The sequence below is a fragment of the Schistocerca cancellata genome, chromosome 12, assembly GCF_023864275.1.
Source record: "Schistocerca cancellata isolate TAMUIC-IGC-003103 chromosome 12, iqSchCanc2.1, whole genome shotgun sequence".
In the NCBI taxonomy this organism is placed as follows: domain Eukaryota; kingdom Metazoa; phylum Arthropoda; class Insecta; order Orthoptera; family Acrididae; genus Schistocerca; species Schistocerca cancellata.
The window spans coordinates 14,161,072-14,181,591 of NC_064637.1; the positions used below are offsets into that span (position 1 = coordinate 14,161,072).

At 41.6% G+C, this 20,520-nt stretch overlaps 1 protein-coding gene across 1 annotated transcript in view; it reads left to right on the plus strand.

Moving 5' to 3' along the window:
• LOC126109824 (serine/threonine-protein kinase 11-interacting protein) overlaps window positions 1–20,520 on the plus strand; it is a 251,012-nt gene that overhangs the window by 192,477 nt on the left and 38,015 nt on the right. The window contains exons 16-17 of the mRNA XM_049914880.1: window positions 16,646–16,821; window positions 18,683–18,780. Coding sequence (XP_049770837.1) covers window positions 16,646–16,821; window positions 18,683–18,780 — 274 coding nt within the window. The remainder of the gene's footprint in view (window positions 1–16,645; window positions 16,822–18,682; window positions 18,781–20,520) is intronic.

The following is a 20,520-nucleotide window of genomic DNA, read 5'->3' on the forward strand; positions in this document are numbered from 1 at the left end:
GAGTTCGTGAATCTCTTCATTATGCAGTTTTCGCCACTCTCTGCTAAATTCACCCCTTTTTGCTCCGAAAATTTTCCTCAAAATTTTATTTTCAAATACTCGAAACGGCTTTTCGTTTTGCACAGTGAGAGACCAAGTCTCACACCCATACAGCATAACTGGTAGAATAATAGTTTTGTATATTCTAACCTTTAAAGTCCTAGACAATATCTGTGATGAAAGTAATCTATTCAGTGAGAAATAGCACGCATTTCCCGCCTGTAATCTCTTCTTCAGTTCGGATTCAATCTCATTTCTCGAAGTGATGTCCACGCCTAGATACTTAAATGCGTTCACTTTTTCAAACTGCATGTCTCCAACTCTTAACATTTCCTGATCTACTGCTGTTGGCATTCTAGTAGTAACCAGGTATTTACTTTTGTCTTCACTTATCCTTAGACCTACATCTTCACTAGCCTCGATTAACGCATTCGCATTTGCTGTTACAGATTCTTTCCTATTGTTAATGATGTTCAGCACATTATCCAAAATAAATCCATAAACATGCGAAGTGATTTATAAGGCACTGAATGGTGAATATGTGAAGGTAAATAAATGTTAAGTACACTATATGGGCAATGAGAACTATTAATTTCATTAATGGAATTAGTGTTCCAACAACTGCAAAATTAATAAAAACTACAAAACAAAAGAACTGCTTTTTTAACTTTTGCCATCCAGAGTTCAAAAATACCGTATTTACTCGAATATAAGCCGCACTTTTTTTCCGGTTTTTGTAATCCAAAAAACTGCCTGCGGCTTAGAATCGAGTGCAAAGCAAGCGGAAGTTCTGAAAAATGTTGGTAGGTGCCGCCACAACTAACTTCTGCCGTCGAATAAATGTAGCGCTACACAGACATGCTTTGTAGGCACAAAAATAAATACTGGCGCCAAAACCTCTGTGTCAGTAAATAAATTTAAAAAAAAAAAAAAAAAAAAGGTAGAAGACGGGTTTTTTTTTCTCCGCCCCGAGTTTAGACCACTGCATTTTCATACATTATCCAACGAAGTAAATACAAATTCCATATTGTTCATCTCCGAATGTAGTAGAATTTCAATGTACTACGAAAATAAGACTGGGATGTTTTTCAATATGGCCAACTCTACGTTCTGAATTTTTTCCTAACTGTGAGAAGAGATGGTTGCTAATAGTAACCTGATGAAATGTGAATCACAAGCAGTATTCTCTTCACCATTCACCGTAAGAATAATACGAATATAAACATTTTGCCATGTGTTCTTCCGTGTTTGTTGCTATCTCATTTAAATCCTGTCTGCCTAATAAACTACGAAACTAGAGTGAGACAACAGCAAACACGGAAGAATACACTTATCGTGTCATGTTGATATTCGTATTATTCTTATGCCTAATAGTGATACAGTCAGAAATGAAGCACGGCAACTGACTAGATTTTTAAATCTAAGATGACTCTAATTTCTGTGCAGAATTTGATGTACTAAAGAAGCGGCCGCAAAGATTTTCAAACGGAGAAAAATTTTCGCCTAACTCTCGTTCAGAACATGTTCTATCATACGCAGCCTATTATTTGGTTCTTGTTGATCATTCTCAAAGAAAGCAGCAGTGTAAGTAACAACTTGACATTGCTTCGCTAATGAGACGATTCGCCTCTTTTTAGCTGTAAGCGGTGCTAGCGCGCACATAAGCAAGCCACGCCGCGAGTGGCGACAGGCCGTAAACACGCACTATCAGAATGCAACAAACGATGCATGACACAGTACAGTGATGCATTGTCAACTTAGAGTGACGTAAACACCTATAACAGAGAAAACGGCACTTATCAGATCAAAGCAAAATAAGCAATCGATTCAAACCAGACGAAGCACGTGAAAAAGGAAGGGTACCCGTATAAATACGGACGGAGTGCCTGACGCATAGCAATGGCTACCTGGTAAAGCTTAACTGCTAAGCTTACGACTCGAACCGAACTACTGTAGCTGTATCGTCATTCGTTCGACCTAAATTGTGTCTCATATTACAATGGACCAACTTTGTTTCGATTTGGAGGTGCGGCCTAAAACTTTTCTCTCCCATTGAATTTCGAGTCTCAAATTTCAGGTGCGGCTTAGATTTGGGAAAATTTTTTTTCTCGCTTTCGAGTCTCATTTTTCAGGTGCGGCTTAGATTCGAGTGCGGCTTAGATTCGAGTAAATACGGTAGACAATGTAGAATGGAAAGCTGAGAAAGAATTTTTTATTTTAGAGTGTGATCACATCCTCTATTCCAGCTTGCTGAAAAGCTGCCAGGATGTTTCCATATGTAGAGGTGGATGGCTGTAGCTGTGATTGTGGACGTGAAGTCACCTGCAGCATATTCCACCTGCCCGTCAACACACAATTAATAGCATGCACTGTGCCCCCCACATAAATCAAAGCAAGTTTATTGATAAAAAAAAAAAAAAATGAAAGAAACAGAGTCAAAGGAACACACCAACTTTGAAGCCATATTTAGAAACACACTAGAGATATCAAATAGCTATAGCGACGCCAGTGCTCCAAGTGGTTACATTTCACATTGCAGTGAACAGAAGACAAATGACTTTTACTATCAATATTACGGCAAGGCCCTAGATTTGACTGTTTTTATTTAACGACAGACGAGATCTGACAAGGTTCCCCGTTACACCGTCAAATTTCTTTGCCATAAATATTTGACATTTCAACTTCGACAAAGAAGTATGATGGTGTAATACTGGCCTAAGAGTGCACTGTGGAGTAGTCGTGTAGATGTGCATACAGACATCACTATGTAGGTGGGAAGCGGCAGCATTAGAGAATTGCTCAAATTCCGTACTGTGCGTAAAATAAGGGGGGGTTCTGAGAGTGAGAGCAGTGTGCGTACAGATGCCGGCTCTGTGCCGTGCCCGGGACTGCCACACAGCCTGCACATCTCTACAGGCCAAAGATGCATAACTGAACCTCTCCGTCATAACCTTACCGATCTGCGGTGGCCTCGTCTCGCGTCTTCAATGCTCAGAACGGAGAGTTTCACTTCTCGTAGGTGTCGACAGAGTGCAGCACGGGTGCCGAGGTGTGGGTAACCCTGACTCTCCTAGATACGGACCGCATTTCTTTTGCTCCTCCTTCGTAAGATGTACCGTGTGTTTGGTCACAAAGTGTCTTTAGTCCGTGCCGCATCCAGAACTGCACGTGCAAACTTTTTAGGCACACTTGAGGCTTTGGGCTTCACAGGACAACAAACTACAGGTTGTCAGTGGGACATTTTGTGTTTGTACATTGTAAATGGTGCTTTAAAAAATATGTACTATTTGATAAAACATCCTCCGTGTGATCTATTGTTCCCCACAATTTGCCAATGACGTGCTAAAACTTTCTGTTTTTTGAGATGAGGAGATCACATTAAAGCTGGCATAAGATGCCTCCACACACACACAAAATTTTAAACGTGACTCCAACTTCAGCAACTGTGTGACGGTAAACTTGAAGAGATTGAAAAAATGAGCCAAACACTTGCAGCTGCCTGGCTGATTTTTGTCAACTTCTCCAATATTATTATTATAATTTATACTTTATACGTATTATATCTTACACCGCTGTCTTGAAGTTACATAAAAGACAGGCAGTAAGTATAAATGTGTAGCTCAGGCTGCAGTCAAAAGACACTTTCAGCCATCGTGGCGTGTACACATAAATGACGCTCTAAAAAACAGCATTTTGCTAATCACTCCCACTGCCTTGTGTATTGTGATTTTTGTTAGTGTTATTGCATGAAATATTATTTCTACTTTTATTTTTGTATTATTTTGACACAATTGTGTGAGCATTTGAAATATTTGTGTGACTGTATCGAAAAAATATAAAAATAAAATGTCAGCAAATAACTTTATCTCTAAGATCATATGTCATTAGTTTTCTACAGTAGGGAGTGCATTATTAACAAGAGCGAAGAAACACATGTGTCATTTTAACTGTTGCACATTTGTGTTTTACATAGCTCGATGCACGGAAGTGCACGTTTGTCTTGCAACTTTAATTATGTGAGCATGTTCTGTTTGGAAAGACGAGCGCATAATGAGGCGAGTGGAGAGGGAGTGTGGTAGCAACAAAACAAGTGAACAAAACAATTGGTGCACAAACAGGCGTAATCTTTCTGTCTGTCTAGAGATCTAAACATTATGTGTTTATTGTTGTGTTTGTGTACACGAGTAAACCCCCAATTCTTTAAAGAATAGAACACCCGTGTCCAACAAAACTTCAGATGTCTGATTACTTTACAAGTGAGTTAATGTGTTAACTATTTGACATTAAGTATGTAAGTGAGAAAAAGTTTACAAACAGTTTGAAATTATCCTTACAGTTTGTCGGAAGCCGCTAAGTACTCTCTTTGTGAAACACTGAATGAATATAGATAGCTAAGTAATCGCTTTGTGAAACACTGAATGAATATAGTCTCCTTAATATTTTATGCAGAAGCCAGTTTTTCACGCATTTCAACCCTTATGACACCATATCTCCTGAACCGTGTGTCATACAATGATATAATTTTGCAGGTAGATTCAGTGATATACGTAAAAAACTGTCCTTCCCTGTGCACCATTATCCCCACTTGCCATGCATAGCTGGAGCTCATGGTGTCTCTCTCTCTCTCTCTCTCTCTCTCTCTCTCTCTCTCCCCCCCTCCCCCTCCCTGCCACCTCATATCTGTCATCCCCTCCCCCTCTTCCATCCACCAATCACTCCCCCCTACTCCTACCCCTTTTCCCTCAATCTCACTCTCACGTGTTGCCCATCTACCTTTTGAACTCCACGTTACTCTTTAGCAACCAGTTCAGTCAAGTGCTGAACTGACTTTACTCAACAAGAGCAAATTTGGCCATCTTCCTTTTGCTTAGGAACTATTGTTAGTTTTGCTGACTTGAGCAGAGAATGAGAAAGAATGTGCAAATAGCAGCATAGTGAAGCGAGGCATCTTTCTTAGCTTTATAAAGTCTTTTATTTGGTTGACTTCAAAATACAGTTGCTGATAAAAAGTTAGGCACGTAGAAGGAGAGGAGGAAGCAAAATGAAAATTCTCGAATTGAGATCTCGCGTGCTTTTATTTTGGCCGTTATAAAATCGAGTTCAGTGAACGATAAAATTGACAGTACGAGGATACCGCTTTCTTTGCATTCCAGTCGTGTGTGCAGTGCAGGAGTAATAAGTGAGTGACTGAAGAGTACCTCTAGAAGAAGAGTACCTCTAGATTAAGTACTGGTTCATCAAATTTTGCAAATAGATTTGAGTGGTACAATTCTCTGTTGTATTCCTCACTGCTGCATTCCAGAGTTTGTAGTTGCAGTTTTTCAACATTTTGGTGACACTCTCCCATTAGTCGAACAATTATATGAGTATCTCGGCACTCTTCATCGTATTTGTGCGATATCTCGTGTTAGTCCTGTGTGGCGTGGGTCCCACACACTTGAGCAGTGTTTTATGATAGTTTGTAACCGGTCTCCTTTGTATAGTGGTTGCACTTCCCTGGTACTCTACCGATGAACCAAAGTCTGCTATCTGCTCTACCCACAGTTGAGCCGATGTGATCGTTCCCATTTCGTATCCCTACAAAATGTTACACCCGGGTTTTTGTACGAGCTCGATGATACCGACTGTGACTCGTTCGCATTGTAGTTGTAGGACACTACTGCTTGTAATTTTACAGAGTGCACAGTTTTACATTTCTGTGCATTAAAAGGAAGTTGCAGATCTTTGTATTCTTTTAAATTTTATCAAGTTCTTTCTGAATATTTGTCGAGTCTTTTCCTTCCCCCAGATATTACAGAGTAATAACGTACCTACCCAATTTCCTCAGTCTTAGGTATTTGGATTGTCGTGTGACGATGACGCGAGTCGGGTTTCACGTGACAGAAATATGTGCAGGTCAGCGCAGGGGAGGTATTTTTGTTCGAGATCTGTCACGATGTTGGAGCTCAGAACACGTTCTAAGACTCTACATGTGACACATGTTGATGGGATTGGATGGTAGTTTTGTGGGTCATTTCTGTACCTCTCTTTGTAGACAGGTATGACCTCTGCTTTTTATCTATCACTGAGCACATTTTTATGTTCAAGGGATCTACAGTATAGTACAGTGAAACGGGAGTTAAATTGGCCGGAAATTGTGTACAGAATCTGACACCAAATTTTGGCAATTAAAACTGAGGTGAGCTGGCGTACAGTCCTCGTAACTGGCTCTCAGTATGATGTAAATCGGCACCGTTCTGGAGCCAATATCTGAGCTGCTTCCACACGAACTCTGTCAGGCAGAGGTTACCGTATATTTCCAGCTGAGGTATTACCTCGTAACCACATGTGGAATGTCAGGTCAGTTTGTACTCTATTCAAAGATGATAACAGTGTACTGTCTCACTAGAGATAATATATGGCAACTTCTAGCCTGTGATGTGCCACTGTGTCAAAGTTTCCGGTTACGTATTGAAGGCATCCTGAAGGCTCCCTACACAGTAACTCTGAGGATAAAACTCTCGTGTCCCTCCAAAACTTTGGCAGAATGTATCCTTTCCCCTCGGTATCGTGACAGTTCCAGTTAGTGGTCGTCCACATCTACAGATATATACGAGGGCTGTTCAAAAAGTATCCAACTTTTATTTATGAAATCAATATTTATTCACGTAAAATTGCTTGACACTAGTCACCTCCAAAGTAGTCACCATTGACTTCTACACACCTTTCCCAATGCTTCTGGCACTGCCGGAAGTGTCTCCGGAAAGCCCATTTTGGTGCGGTTCACTGCTGTTCCGTGAAATTCTGCACGGTGTCTTCTGTGTTCCAAAATTTGTTCCTTTTCAGAGTCTCATTTGGTTTAGGGCAAAGCCAGAAGTCAGTCGGTGGTAGATCAGGGAATGAGGAGGCCGACAAACCACAAACATGTCGTGTTTGGCCAGGAAACTCTGAATTAGTTGATAACAGTGAATGGTACATTACTGTGGTGAGGATGCCCACTGCCCACAAGTTCAGCTGTTTGCATCTCACTACTTCACGAGGGCTACGCAGAACTTCTCTGTAGCACTCGTTACTGACATTAATGCCGTCCAGGGTGTACTACTGACGGACCACGCCGTCAGAGGGACTGTTACGTCGCCGGGGACCTGCCCCGTTTTCCTGGGTCTCGGGCATAATGCGTGCTTTCACTGCAATGACTGGAATTTAGTTTCTGGATCGTACTTGTAAACTGGGGTCTCTTCACCAGTAATCACCATTTTAGAAAAATTGAGATTACTCTTCACAGTATCCCTCATGTCCTGTGCGATCTCTGAAAGAAGTTGCTCGTGCTCATTTGTTATCGTCTTTGGCATAAATTTTGCTGAGATCTTTGTGAGGTTCAAATGTTGTGTAAAATGGAACGTATGGACCCGGTGCTAATTTTAATCTCATGTGCAAGTTCTCTGTAATTGATACATGTTGCATCACCAGAGTCTGTACAAGACCAATAAAAACCTGATTTGTGGCTGTCGAGAGCCTACCTGAACGTGCTTCACCCTTTGCTGACGAGTGACCACTTTTGAAGCAGTTGTACCACTCCTTTATCTGTGGTATTTATTGCTCTGTCCCCAAACACTTGTCGAACTTTGTGGGTAGTTTCAACTTGAGAATTGCCGAGCTTAAAATAAAATCTGATGCAGTAATGTTATTCACTTTTACTGTCATATTGTGGAGACCAGAAAATCCTACTACTACCGTGTGCACGTGTTTACTTATCGACAGCTAGTCGGCGGCTGACCGTTTCCACAGTCCCGTAAAAAAATTACACGTGCGCATTACGTGTACCTACGGACGTAGAGAGCACACGTGTTCCGATACCGTCGTACGTACTCCACAAGTCCCAATACTGTACACAGCAGAGGATACCTTGTGTGACTTCCATTCCACTCGTAAATGGAACTGTGAAAAACTGTCTGTCTGTATGATTTGTACGAGTCCACATTTTCCTTATCCTGTTTGAGGCTCTTACGTGACGTGTATGTTGGTAGCACTGGAGTAGTTCTGCTGTCTGTCACAAATGTTGGTCCAGGAAAAATTCTGGTACGTGTTTCACAAAAAGAATATCTTGTTTCCTCCAGTGATTCACGTGTCAGTTCACAGAGCATTTGTGTAACACACACATGTCAATTGAACCTACCGGTTACAAATCTGGCAATACGTCCCCGCATTGCTTCGACGTCTTCCTGTAATCTGACTCTACGGGGATCTCAAACGCTCTCCCGGGACTGTAGATTTGGTCTTGCATTCTGTACGCGATCTGCCTTATAGGTGAGCTACAGTTTCCTTAAAATCTCCCTGTTAAGCAAAGCAACCATTCATTATCCCAACAAGTGATGTTAAGTGCTCATTCCATTTCGTGTTGTACTTTCGCATTATGCCTAGACGTTTAATGGATACGAATTCAGTGTCTAGCAGCACACCACCATTACTGTATTGAAATATTATGCTTTGTTTTTCCTACTCATCCACATTAACATACATTTTTGTCCATTTAGATCGAGCCACCTCGCATTACGCTAACTAGAAATTTTATTTGTTGTTGTTGTTGTTGTTGTTGTGGTCTTCAGTCCTGAGACTAGTTTGATGCAGCTCTCCATGCTTCTCTATCCTGTGCAAGCTTCTTCATCTCCCAGTACCTACTGCAACCTACATCCTCCTGAATCTGCTTGTGTATTCATCTCTTGGTCTCCCTCTGCGATTTTTACCCTCCACGCTGCCCTCCAATGCTAAATTTGTGATCCCTTGTTGCCTCAGAACATGCCCTACCAACCAGTCCCTTCTTCTTGTCATGTTGTACCACAAACTCCTCTTCTCCCCAATTCTATTCAATACCTCCTCATTAGTTGTGATCTACCCATCTAATCTTCAGCATTCTTCTGTAGCACCATATTTTGAAAGCTTCTATTCTCTTCTTGTCCAAACTCTTTATCATCCATATACAAATACTTTCAGAAACAACTTCCTGACACTTAAATCTATACTCGATGTTAACAAATTTCTCTTCTTCAGAAATGCTTTCCTTGCCATTGCCAGTCTACATTTTATATCCTCTCTACTTCAACCACCATCAGTTATTTTGCTCCCCAAATAGCAAAACTCGTTTACTACTTTAAGTGTGTCATTTCCTAATCTAATTCCCTCAGAATCACCCGACTTAATTCGACTACATTCCATTATCCTCGTTTTGCTTTTGTTGATGTTCATCTTATACCCTCCTTTCAAGACACTGTCCATTCCGTTCAACTGCTCTTGCAAGTCCTTTGCTGTCTCTGATAGAATTACAATGTCATCGGCAAGCCTCAAAGTTTTTATTTCTTCTCCATGGATTTTAATACCTACTCCAAACTTTTCTTTTGTTTCCTTTATTGCTTGCTCAATATACAGATTGAATAACATCGGGGATAGGCTACAACCCTGTCTCACTCCCTTCCCAACCGCTGTTTCCCTTTCATGTCCCTCGACTCTTATAACTGCCATCTGCTTTCTGTGCAAATTGTAAATAGCCTTTTGCTCCCTGTATTTTACCCCTGCCACCTTTAGAATTTGAAAGAGAGTATTCCAGTCAACATTGTCAAAAGCTTTCTCTATGTCTACAAATGCTAGAAACGTAGGTTTGCCTTTCCTTAATCTTTCTTCTAAGATAAGTCGTAAGGTCGGTATTGCCTCACATGTTCCAATATTTCTACGGAATCTAAACTGATCTTCCCCAAGGTCGGCTTCTACTAGTTTTCCCATTCGTCTGTAAAGAATTCGCGTTAGTATTTTGCAGCTGTGGCTTTTTAAACTGATTGTTCAGTAATTTTCACATCTGTCAACACCTGCTTTCTTTGGGATTGGAATTATTATATTCTTCTTGAAGTCTGAGGGTATTTCTCCTGCGTCATACATCTTGCTCACCAGATGGTAGAGTTTTGTCAGGACTGGCTCTCCTAAGGCCATCAGTAGTTCTAATGGAATGTTGTCTACTCCCGGGGCCTTGTTTCGACTCAGGTCTTTCAGTGGTCTGTCAAACTCTTCATGCAGTATTGTATCTCCCATTTCGTCTTCATCTACATTCTCTTCCATTTCCATAATATTGTCCTCAAGTACGTCGCCCTTGTATAGACCCTCTATATACTCCTTCCACCTTTCTGCTTTCCCTTATTTGCTTAGAACTGGGTTTCCATCCGAGCTCTTGATATTCATACAAGTGGTTCCCCTTTCTCCAAAGGTCTCTTTAATTTTCCTGTATTATTTATGTCATCTCATATCCAGCTACAGTCACTCGGCACACCATAGTGTCGTCGGGAGAGAGCCAGAGATTCCTGCTCACCCTATCTGCCAGGTCATTTATGTATATAGTGGACGAGAGCAGTCCAGTCATACTTGGCTGAGGCAGTCCTGATAATGTACATATCTTTTATGAACATTTGCCACTCATAACAGTCTACTGTGTTCTGTTATTTTAAAAAATATTCCACCCAGTTGCATATGTTAAAAGATATTCAGTACGCTCGTGGATCTTTCTTCGTAGTTTACAGTATGACATTATGTTAAACAATTCCTGAGGTAGTGCAGAACAGAGAGCAGATTCACTGTCAGAAGTGACGACACGATACTCCTCGTCAGCAGTCCACACGTCCCAGGTGCGACGCCACTCTGGAAGAGGCGGGTATCCGTGTTGTGTCGACAGCAGTTCGCTCACCGGATTGCGATTTGGAAACCTGGCCTCTGGCTGGGTCGTCAGAAGCAGTAGGCCTCCCCCAGGCAGCTACGACACGCCAAGTACAGCACAGACTCTACCGAATAAAATGTCGAGGGTACGTTCGATTTCCCTCACGTTTCCCTTCGATCTGACACTGGGCCACTGCCACACCCGAATGCCCCACACTCCCGGATACCCACGCGTCCACTGGCTGTCCGCAGAGACACCTCTCGAAACTCTGTCCGTCGCCAGTACTCGTCTCGTGCGCACGCGTAGCGAGCGTGTGTGTCCCGCAGTGCTAGTGCGATGTGTACACAGTATGTACCCTGTCAGATCTCGTATAATGTGGTTTTGCTCTGATGAAACGGAATCACTCCCGTTGTCATTCTACCACTCAAAGAAGACTGTGACCGACCATTTACACTCTCGGTGATGGGAATTACGTGTAACTCTACAGACTTTCGTGGCCACGTGATGCCCTCCTTCAGTTTCTTGTCACACCACCCGAGTTTCGACTTCTCTCTGGGATCTCCTTCAGGATCTTCTGATGTTCTCAGTTAGCTGAATGCCATCGAAAACCGGTGGTGCATTCACTTATAAAAGAGAGCTTTCCGTGCTCGTCTTAAGGAATTGAGACTATCGGGTGACATTTTTCTGGCTGCTATTGGTAGGAACTCAGAATTAAAACTGAAGAAACTGCAAAAAGGTAGGAATTCAAAGAGATGGGACCTGGAAAAACTGAAAGGACCAGAGGTTGTAGAGGGTTTCAGAGGGAGCAGCAGGAAACGATTGACGAAAACAGGGGAAAGAAATACAGTGGAAGAAGAATGGGTAGTTTTAAGAAATGAAATAGTGAAGGCAGCAGAGGATCGAGTAGGTAAAAAGACGAGGGCTAGTAGAAGTCCTTGGGTAACACAAAAGATATTGAATTTAATTGATGAAAGGAGAAAATATAAAAATGCAATAAATGAAGCAGGCAAAAGGAAATACAAACATCTGAAAAATGAGATCGACAGGAAATGCAAAATGGCTGAGTAGGAAGGGGTAGAAGACAAAATTAAGGATGTAGAAGCATGTATGACTAGGGGTGACGTACAGACTGCCTGCAGGAAAATGAAAGATGGAAGACCAGTCCTAAGCAAAGAAGGGAAATTAGAAACGTGGAAGGAGTGTGTAGAGGGTCTGTACAAGGAAGATATACTTGAGGGCAATATTATGGAAAGGGAAGAGGATGTAGAGGAAGATGAAAGGGGCTATATGATATTGCGTGAAGAATTTGACTAAGTACTGAAAGTCAAAACAGCTCCCCAGAAGTAGATAACACTCTGTTAGAACTACTGATAGTCTTGGGAGAGCCAGCCATGATAAAATTCGTCCATTTGGTGAGCAAGATGTATGAGTCAAGTGAAATACCCTCAGACTTTAAGAAGAATGTAATAATCCCAGTTCCAAAGAAAACAGGTGCAGACAGGTGTGAAAATTACTGAACTATCAGTTTAATAAGTCATTAACACAAATCCTTTACAGAAGAATGGAAAAACTGGTAGAGGGCAACCTCAGGGATGATCAGTTTGGATTCCAAAGAAATGTAGGAACACGCCAGGCAGTACTGACCGTACGACTTCTCGTAGGAGACAGGTTAAGGAAAGACGAATTAAGTTTATAGCATTTGTAGACTTAGAGAAAGCTTTTGACAATGTTGACTGGAATACTCTCTTTCAAATTCTGAAGGTGGCAGGGGTAAAATACAAGGAGCGAAAGGCTATCTACAATTTGTACAGAAACCAGATGGCAGTTATAAGAACTGAGGTGCACAAAAGGGAAGCAGTGGTTGAGAAGGGAGTGAGACAGGGTTGTAGCTTATCCCTAATGTTATTCAGTCTGTATATTGAGCAAGTAGTAAAGGAAACAAAAGAAAAAATTTGGAGTAAGAGTTAAACTCCAGGGATAAGAAATAAAAACTTTGAGGTTTGCCAGTGACATTGTAATTCTGTCAGGCAGCAAAGGACTTGCAAGAGCATGATGGTTGAAGTAGGGAGGATATAACATGTCAATTGGCAATGGCAAGAAAAGCATTTCTGAAGAAGAGAAATTTGTTACATCGAGTATAGATTTAAGTTTCAGGAAGTCCTTTCTGAAAGTATTTGTTTGGAGTAGTGTAGCCATATACGGAAGTGAATCATGGATGATAAATGGTTTAGACAGGAAGGGAATAGAAGGTTTTGAAATGTGGTGCTACAGGAGAATGCTGAAGATTAGATGGGTAGACTACATGACTAGTGAGGAGGTACTGAACAGATTTGGGGTGAAGAGAAATTTGTGATACAACCTGACTAAAGTAAGGGTTCAGTTGGGAGGACTCATTCTGAGACATCAAAGGATCACCAATTTAGCACTGCAGAAAAGAGTAAGGGGGTAAAAATCATAAAGGGAGACCAAGAGATGACTACAGTAAGCAGATTCAGAGAGGTGGTTGGAGTAGTTACTCAGAAATGAAGAGGCTTGCACAGGACAGAATAGCATGAAGAGCTGCATCAAACCATCTTTGGACTGAAGTCCACAACAACAGCAACACCAGTAGGACATCATCATTGTATAGACTGCAGAACAGGCATGGTGAGAGGAGAGGGATGTTTACCAAAATATTATTGTCGTGCCACAGAGGCGGCTTCCCCGTCGTTTGTATTCTTCACAAACTTTGACTGCATATTTATTCCTCGATGATGTGAAGCTGGGCACCTATAGCTGTCATCTCTATTTAAATGACATACATTCTTAGAAATCTCAGCTGCTTCTTGAACTTCCCTGCTATAAATTCCTCAGTTAGTGTGAATATATTATTGAAATTGTATCTCAGTAAGAGTTCTGTATGCCAGATCTGTCATTCGCCCTCTTTACAACAGTGGTTCGGAAAGTAGCCACTGTTGGGTTGTAAACAAACAACTTGGATAGAAAAAAATGTTGTTAGATAATCCTTAAAACTACGGCATTTTGCAATATTTCAACAGTCGCCATTTAAATTTAAGCATTTGCTATAGTGTTTCACTAATTTACAAATTCCTTCTTCATAAATTTCTGCCGCCTTAATGTGGAGCCAGTCTTTCTCTCCATTTCAAAGTTTGCCGACTTCATCAAAGTTCTGCAATGCAATCCACTTCTTCATATGAGCTAAGAGAGGGAAATGAACTTGACATCAAGTACGGACTGTGTGTGTGTGTGTGTGTGTGTGTGTGTGTGTGTGTGTGTGTGTGTGTGTGTGTGTGTGTGGAGGGGGATCAGAAATGTCCCTTTTAATTGCTTTAAATTCTCTAGAGTTTTTCAGGCACAGTGAGGATGGATGTTGCATGCAAAAACACAAACCAGATGTCAGCATATTTCCACATTCGTTTGAAATGGCTTGCTTAAGTTTCTTCACACTTCAGAGATGACAAATCTTTGATATTCACGAGCTGTTTGATCGGTTTTGCTAACAAGATTGTTACCCACAACAGAAAGCTTACAATTCCTCTCTTTATCATGAATGTTTTCTATTAGTTTTAACAAATTGGACCCATTGCCACACGACACCTTGACTAATAATTTTTAGAATCTATACAGTTGATAAGAGTCATCTTCTGTCGAAATGTTTTTGCAGGGAAATGAATTTTATTACTGCACACATTTTGTGGGATTGTTTATTACAGCACGCACGTTTTAAGGCCGTAAAGAGAGAATGTGCGAAAGAACGAGGTACATACTTTCACAGCTCAATGCTTACTTAATATGAGAATGTGCAGGTGTAAGAGCAGCAGTGCTGCGTGCACAAATACCGACGCTGCACTAGAACGTCGGTTACTTTTCAAAACCCGCACGGTAATACATTCTCAATACGGAGAACTACGGCCGAGATGTCACTTCGACAACATACGTGTGCTAGCTGAAGAATGCGACAGCAGTAGGAGGAATCTCCGAGGAGAAGTGCTCGAGATTTCTAACGAGAAATTTGATTTCTATCGAGATAATAGCTGTAGAGCATTTCTGAAGAAGAGAAATTTGTATCGATTTAAATGTCAGGAAGTCGTTTCTGAAAGTATTTGTATGGAGTGTAGCCATATATGAAAGTGAAACGTGGACGATAAATAGCTTAGACAAGAACAATAGCTGTAGGCTTTTAGCTCCGTGGCTATGTGCCATTGAGGAAGTAAATGTACAGCCACAGTGTGCGAGGAATGCAAATGACTCTTCAGCCCATGTCAGTAAACGTATTTCTCCTCTCTCATTCTGCCTGTCCATTGTAGTTTAGGCAATGAAGGGAAATTAGGGGAACAAATTAGTGTAGTTGCATATTTTCATAGAGTGGTAGAGGGTAGTGTCACAACAACAGGTCTGACAGTAGGGATGGGTATGGGAGGGGGAGGGGCATGTAAAGGTCAGTTTTTTAGGTTTTTCTTGAATACCTCGAAAACTGTTACTTCTAGTGAAAATTATTTCCAATACAAAATTAAGCTACATTAAATTTCACACAAAAAAGGCTCTCTTTATTTTTCCACTAGAACTAATAGTTTCTGTGTTACAAAGGACGGAAAAATCTCAGATTGCTAAAAATAGTGTTTTAATGTTATGAAATTGATGTATATTCTTTAAGGAAGTTGATTAAGAACAAATATGAAATGGGTGTACCACATCTAAGAGCAGTAGAACTGTATTAAGGGATAATTTGTATTCTGAGGTTGTAACAGAGTGACAAGATAATTGTGGTTGTACACTTCTGGGCTTCACACATCTCCGGAATGAAGAGCTAGCATGCTATTCCTAGATCTCTCTACCACTTGCAGTGTTACGTGGCTTTATGCTTAATTACAGACTCACTATTTTATCAGTTGATTTGTTTTCACCACATAATGCCCGCTGTTTACGTCCTTCTTCGTTGCTGAGCGATGTATCACTTTTCGTTCTGACGCCGCAACTCTATATAAATGATAAACTATTGGTTTTGCCGTTTAACAACTTTTTAATAACTGTGGAAGTATTACAGGCATCGGGTCCCACCTAATGTGTCACCCGCCTATACGTTTTACACGAACCTTTCAAGACTCGATCAATCTATTTACACAGAGAAAGCAGAATACCACTTCCTTTGACGTTGTCCGACGACGACCTAGGAAGCTCGACGCCCTCGCGGCCCGGGCTCTTCCGTGGCTCGAGGTAGTTTGCAGCATTCGTTTTATTCCTCGCCCACTTGCCGCTACGTCGAACTTTTGTGGTGTTCGTCGGGCGACGTCTTCCACATTATCTGCAACATAAATAAACTTTCTTCCCACAGTATTTCTGAAAACCCCAAAAACAAACTTAAAGAACATAATAATAATAACTGCTCTTACAATTATTCGTATAAGTCTTGGTCGATTTAATGAGGGGTGGGACAGGCCTAAGCCTTGTGACAACACACTCTACATCACGGAGAGCAACTTACGAGCTATTTCACGACGTTATACTGACCCTTCCAAAACTTGCCTTACGAATTACCTGCAACGAAGTACACAGACACTCCTAGTGGGGGAGGTGTTTATTTCCCACAATATGTGTCATATACAAATATGAGTTGCTTGTAGTACAAATTAAAGAATGACGTAAGAACAGAATGCACGTAAATCTCTGCACGCTGTTCTACACCGACATAGGGGACATCGATTCTGAGCGAGCTCGTACAGCCGTCAAAGTGGTTCTTCTGGGAAAGGCAACTTCCTACAACACGAGTGCAGCTCACTTGCAAGGTTACAGACAGATTTTACCTCCCGAGCATTTCCTGTCGAGCTATCTCGAGTGATTAAACTAAATAACTTCACACCCTTCTTACATAGTGGAGCTATTTTCAGTTTACAGAACGAGTACTTTCCTCCGATCTCACGGCTCTGTCGTCGGCAGGTGCGCAACGACGAGCGGCGCCTCGGCCGGACGCGACGTCCCGGCCCGGCGTCCCGCTTTCGGACAAGCCACAGTACTCGTACGTGGACTTCGGCTGGGCAGACCACCGCATCAAGCTGCACCTTTACGTCAGTGTCTTCCAGCAGCGGGACGAGGAGCTCACCACACTCGTCAAGGTGCGTCTCTGTGTCCGAGTCTGTAAAGGGTGCCGTCCTGTACCGCCGGGCCGGTCGTAGCCGGTGCCGAACTGGAGACGGAGGAGTAGGGCGGGTGCGCTCACTCGCGACAGTAACGGTAACGTCACAGAGCTGGTCATTTCATTAAGGAGTTAATATACTGAGAGGCAGTAGTTAGTATACCCAGTTCTTTGAAGAGGTTTCTACAGGACGTCCGTTAATTTACTCCAAAAATAATACGTATTACACGCTTTTGGACTCTGAAAACTTTTGTTTGACTTGAAGAGTTACCCCAAAATATTATACCATATGACATTATGGAGTGAAAGTAGGCAAAGTATGCAAGCTTTTTCATTTTTATGTCGTGTATGTCTGCTAACACTTGAATTGCAAATACAGATTTGTTAAGGCGTTTCTGCAGTTCTGTGGTGTGCTCCTCCCAACTGAATTTATTATCAAGTTGTAATCCCAGGAATTTAAGACTGTTAACCTCTTCTATCTGCTCAGAGCCGGCCAATTACAAAATCTGACTAGCGACCCAGCTCGGCTCCAGATGGGAAGTGTCGAGTATCTACGACCAGAGGAATTGTACGGCACAGTCTATTACATTTGCGGGCTATTGCGTAGAGTTACGAATAAATTTCAGATAACAACATTAAGTAACTCGGTATCGTCACTTTCACGTAACTATGCCGTGTAAGCAGCAAATGGCAGGAAATGTATCCAGAGACACAAATGTTGTGTGTTACGTATTGAATTGGCATTTGGAGTGACATCTTGTAGCGACGACAGGAGCACATTGTGATATAAGTGCTACGTTTTCACAGATCTGAATTGAGAGAGAGAGAGAGAGAGAGAGAGAGAGAGAGAGAGAGAGAGAGACTGTGTGTGTGTGTGTGTGTGTGTGTGTGTGTGTGTGTGTGTGTGTCGGAGAGTGGCTGAGGTGGCACGGTGAAAGAACAGATAAGAAAAACTCATGCAATGTACATTCTTAGCTGGTGTCACAGCACTCCCCTTGTCAATCTTAGTACACACTGTGATGCCATATCAAGACTCACTGCTGCAATTGTTTGTCGTGGACTCTTTATGGTAGACTTCTTCACCATACCACGCAAAGAATTGTGTCTGTAGGATAAAAAATGAAACACCACATTTCTTTTCACATCTTTCTTTTGCTACACAAGTTTCCTCAAACAATAGCAGGAAACTGTTGAATTGAGAGGCGAATGGCAGAGTGAGAGAGAGTGACTGTGCTGGGATTTGATCCCGCAGCCTCTCGATCTCCGGCGACACGCTCTGCTACTGGACAAACACATCGCATGTGACTGTGGCCCCACTTCCTCAATTCTCAAGAAACTGCAGCTGTTGTGAGTTACGGTGGCTGTTTGCTAGCTGGCAATAGGGTCCTTTTCACAACTTCGCTTTAATTCTTCATAATTCAGAGAGTTTCTATGAAATATTTATGAATTACATTCAGAAATCTTCCTTGTGGATCACTAATATTGTTTTATATTTATATCGGTAATATTCTTTTATAGTGCATAGTGAAAGTGTTAAAGAGAAATCCAAAGGTAGCTCTGTATTAAGTGAGAGCAAATGAAATTAGCCACAAGCAAGCAGAGTCAACTCCGGGGTGTAAGAGGTGATACGCGAGAGCTACGTTTAGATGTACAAACTGATTCGACTGAGACTTTCCACATGTTTTTGAGTGACATCTCGTTTTGTGCTCGTTCTGGATCAGAATCTTACATTGTAGGAGTGGATACCTCTGAGCCACTCAGATACTCTTCTCTTTCAGAGTCAACCCTAGTTTGCTTGTCACACTGTACTTCACGTACTTGATATTCCCTTCACGTTTCAGGGTCACGTGCTGTGCAAGAACTTGACGCAACCGAAACCTGCACTGGTGGTCCTGTCGACGCACAAGGTCTACCTCCTCTACATTACGAGACAGGAGAGGTAAGTTTGTGTTGCTTCTCAGTCTGTTATCGTCGGCTGTCCTAAATGTCGACATTCGTGACAAAGTTGTAACGCTTTCACAATACTGCCTGTGGTTTTGGAAGTCACGGCATTAAGTGTATCGTACGAGAACACCTAGAAATGGAACACGAGTGAAGACACTGCAATGCTAGACAAAGATAATGAATGTACTGTTTCTGAAATGAATGTTTTTGATATGGCATTAATAATTTTTGGCTACAGTGGTAACTGCAGGCACAGACAGTCTGTGAATAAAATGTCGAACTCCGTCGGATTGAGACTCGTGACAGGTGATTGCCACATTCCAGTCTTCTGGGCATTCTTAAAAGTGGTGGCCATTTTCCTCAGTACTGTCGATACTCTACCCTCCTCCTGACTCAGTTAATGCAGCCCAGCTGCCGCAAAGTCTTTGGCAAAGTGCAGCTGACTCGGGAGAGTAATCTGTAATTGTGCTAATAAGGTAGTCGAGGTATTTAGGAACTGACTTCGTATTCCTCATTTCTGTACACACAGGTCACACCTAACTACTGGTTTTGACTCTTTCTTCAGAAAAATTATATCCAAAAAATTTCTCACCTGTGAGACATTTTAGTGGCATTCGCAGTATTTCACACAGAAACAATCCTTACAGGCTCACAAGTAGGAAAAAAAAATTTAGTATACGAAATGTGAAATAAAGCAAATTGCTTGCAATCATCCCCACAGGGTTTTACATTAATGACATTACACGATGTAAAGTATTTTCACATCACTGATAACCACACAATGTGTGCTCGGTCACCTGTAGCAGGTTCTTTTCGTGCATTCGTCGGTGGGCACATTATAGTGCACTGCTGTCGGTACTCGTAGCCCGACGCGAAAGCTGGTACACGTTCAAATGCTGCTTTGATGTTTCAGTTCCTACTAAAGCTCAGGCTGCTGTAAAATTCTGAGCGGTTTTAGTGTTTGTAATTTTGCTCTTACATACAATACACAGCATCTCTATCCTCGCATTACTTGACATTTCTAGTGATATGGGGACTTCTAAGATACTTCGACTGAATGCAACTCGAATATATAATAATTTGCACAACATAAAATGTGTCCGATACTTGATACGTTCGGTACAGTGTGTTTTTCGTACAGGCGGCCAAAAGTAACTTACTCAGTTGACGAGTCGATTTAGTGCAAAAAGCAGTCAGACATTGTACAAATCTTTGTATCTGTTGCTTTCGATATCTCTGATAGTACGTTCTCAACTTTTTGTAACTATAAAGGTTTGGCTCATTCCAACGTACATAAATTTGTAGAAAGGAAGAAACTTTGGAACATAACTTTCAGTAACAGTCGTAATCAGACTTCAAGAAAAATATAATAATTCCAATCCCAAAGAAAGCAGGTGTTGACAGATGTGAAAATTACCGAACAATCAGTTTAATAAGTCACAGCTGCAAAATACTAACACGAATTCTTTACAGACGAATGGAAAAACTGGTAGAGGCCGACCTCGGGGAAGATCAATTTGGATTCCGTAGAAATGTTGGAACACGTGAGGCAATACTGACCCTACGACTTATCTTAGAAGCTAGATTAAGGAAAGGCAAACCTACGTTTCTAGCATTTGTAGACTTAGAGAAAGCTTTTGACAATGTTGACTGGAGTACTCTCTTTCAAATTCTAAAGGTGGCAGGGGTAAAATACAGGGAGCAAAAGGCTATTTACAATTTGTACATAAACCAG